Source organism: Frieseomelitta varia, unplaced genomic scaffold, assembly GCF_011392965.1.
Source record: "Frieseomelitta varia isolate USP_RPSP 00005682 unplaced genomic scaffold, Fvar_1.2 scaffold_588, whole genome shotgun sequence".
Taxonomy (NCBI): domain Eukaryota; kingdom Metazoa; phylum Arthropoda; class Insecta; order Hymenoptera; family Apidae; genus Frieseomelitta; species Frieseomelitta varia.
Genome location: NW_025110354.1, coordinates 28,745 through 31,079, shown reverse-complemented (window position 1 = coordinate 31,079; position 2,335 = coordinate 28,745). Strand labels below are relative to the sequence as shown.

The 2,335-nt window shown below is 42.6% G+C and overlaps 1 protein-coding gene across 5 annotated transcripts in view; it reads left to right on the top strand.

The window, feature by feature from the left end:
• LOC122534370 (synaptosomal-associated protein 25) overlaps positions 1 to 2,335 on the top strand; it is a 29,118-nt gene that overhangs the window by 16,575 nt on the left and 10,208 nt on the right. The window contains exon 4 of one of the 5 annotated variants that reach the window (XM_043664933.1): positions 1,025 to 1,073. The exons of the other annotated variants lie outside the window; for them this stretch is intronic. Within the exon in view, the coding sequence (XP_043520868.1) occupies positions 1,025 to 1,073 (49 nt within the window). The remainder of the gene's footprint in view (positions 1 to 1,024; positions 1,074 to 2,335) is intronic. 5 annotated transcript variants of the gene reach the window in all.

The following is a 2,335-nucleotide window of genomic DNA, read 5'->3' as shown; positions in this document are numbered from 1 at the left end:
AAAAAAAAAAAAAAAAAAGAAAGAAAAGCGACGAGACTGCCTCTCGTTGCAACGTGTTACAAATAGTGTTTCCTCTCAGTCCGGTAATTCGCACTGCAATACGTGTAGATTCTCTCGCACGTACGTACGTATGTATGTATGTATGTATGTATATATATATGTAGGTCTCTCCGCTACGTTCTCATCTTCGAAGCTGCCGAAATACGAGTAACAGTGTTGCGAATCACCTTTTACATCGCAATTTATAGTTACAAGTGTGATAAGCAAATGCGATGCGCATGGTGCAAGCAGAGACGTGCTGTGTAATTGTCACGTCGACGTCGCCGTGTGGAAGTCCGACGCAGAAGTTCATGTAAACCGTTTGTTCTAGCACTAGCGTAACTCTCGGCTCCCCACTTGTTTTCGCTCTGATCTAGCTACGATCTCATCACGTCGCCATTTCATCGCGTCGCTCTTTCATTCGCGCCATCGCCATCACTCCCTTTATCTTTTTCGTCGTTATCATTGTATTCTCACACTCTTATGTTTCCGATACTCATCCCATCGCGCTCAAGGTGTCTGTCCATGAGGAATCACGTACAATATCTCTGTAATCGACGACTCGAGGAATCGGGAGAACCGGAGACGTGCATACCATCTCTCCTCGCACCCGATTTATCGTCCCCACGGACGTACATCTTGAGCGGGGAAAACCTTTTTTCTTTCCGTAGATAAATATGACAATTTTTATTTTTATTACAACCTGGCACGTTTTGTCACACGACTCGCGCGAACGCGGGCGAGAAAGTGAATCGATGAGCACTCTGGATCGAGACGCAGTTTCGAGTTTTGAGATCATCGTCGTTTGGTCGTGTCTCTGAAGCGAATGATGAGAAATTGAGAACGAACGTGTGATGCCATAACTGTGGCAAGACGTGCCCGCGGTTTGCTTGTTTGTCTCTGACTTAATTTCGCAGTTGTTCACGCGCATCACTGAACGATCTTTCATTTCCGTTAACGTGTGGGCCCTTCGACCCTGTCGTAGAGCGAGGAGGTCGCAGCGAACACTCTGACGATGTTAGACCATCAAGGCGGTAAGCAGTTCCCTCAGCAATAAAACAAACAACAGAAAAAAGAGAGTAAAAAAAAAAAAGAAAGTGAATTTTCTTGTCGAAAAAAATGAGAATATTGAAAGCAAAAAAAGAAAAGAAAGGCGAGAGCAAAGTGAAACGAAGAAACGAAAGGAAATAACGAAATGTGGAAAGAATAAAAAAAAAAAAAAAAAAAAAAAAAAAAATCAAAAAGAACGAACGAACAAATTTTTTTTTTTTTTTCTTAGTTTACTAGATTTCGAGGAAAAAATGGTTGGAGAACTCTTTTTCTATATATATTTTTTTTTTTTTTTAATATTCTTGTTTGCTTCAAAGAGAGGACAGGATGTAGTTATCGTATACACTTCTTCTTCACGGGTTGACGGGATTCGAACGTCGAAGTAGGATACACTTTGACACGTATCGTTCGATGGTATTTGTTCTTTCACAAGATACGCGATTTGTGTAAATTCGTCGTTGATTTATTTCAATATCCCTGGGAGAAACGTTGCGCGTGTTCTTTAACAGCTCGAGTTCCGTTGATCTTCGGACAAGATACGTGCAATCGAATCGTTGAATCGCGCGACCCCGACATTTCCGACGTAAATACGAGAAAAGAAGGAAAATCGCGGCGAAAGAGAAGCAGCTTTTTTTCATTTTTTTCTTTTTCTCTTTTTTTTTTTTTCTTTTTTTACATGCTACGACCGTGCAAGTGTATTTCCGCCGTGTCTGTTCGGGAACTGAGAACGCGCGTTCAACTTTGATTCTCTGTGGTTCTGATCTCTTTTTCTGTCCTTTAGCTAAAACAACTTTCTAATTCTGCATCTTACAGCGCCACGGTGCTCTGAGAGCGCCAACACTGGAAACGAAGCGTGTCTTTTCTTCCTTTAATCTGCTTCTACGCCTTTGTCTGCTCCTATTTAACATTCGACTTCTCGCATCATCGCCACCGCGCCACTCTCGCCCTTAATTCGATTCGGTTCATCGATTAAATCCATTTCGTTCTCCTCCGTCCCCCCGTCCCACTCACCACAACTCTATCTATCGTAGACTCGATTATCCAGCTCCTCGACGAGACTTTCAGCTACCCCCTCCCCCCTCCCCCCTGTAATAAGAGAAATTGTATAGCAGAGCGTGTCAACGCTGCGTTTCGCTAGTCAACGCTAATTGAAATCATTCATTTTCTCAACTGTGGCTAATTTGTTTTTTGCTCTTGGAAATTTCACAGATCGACGTGCAATTTGACGAACGTTCCCCCTAAAAAA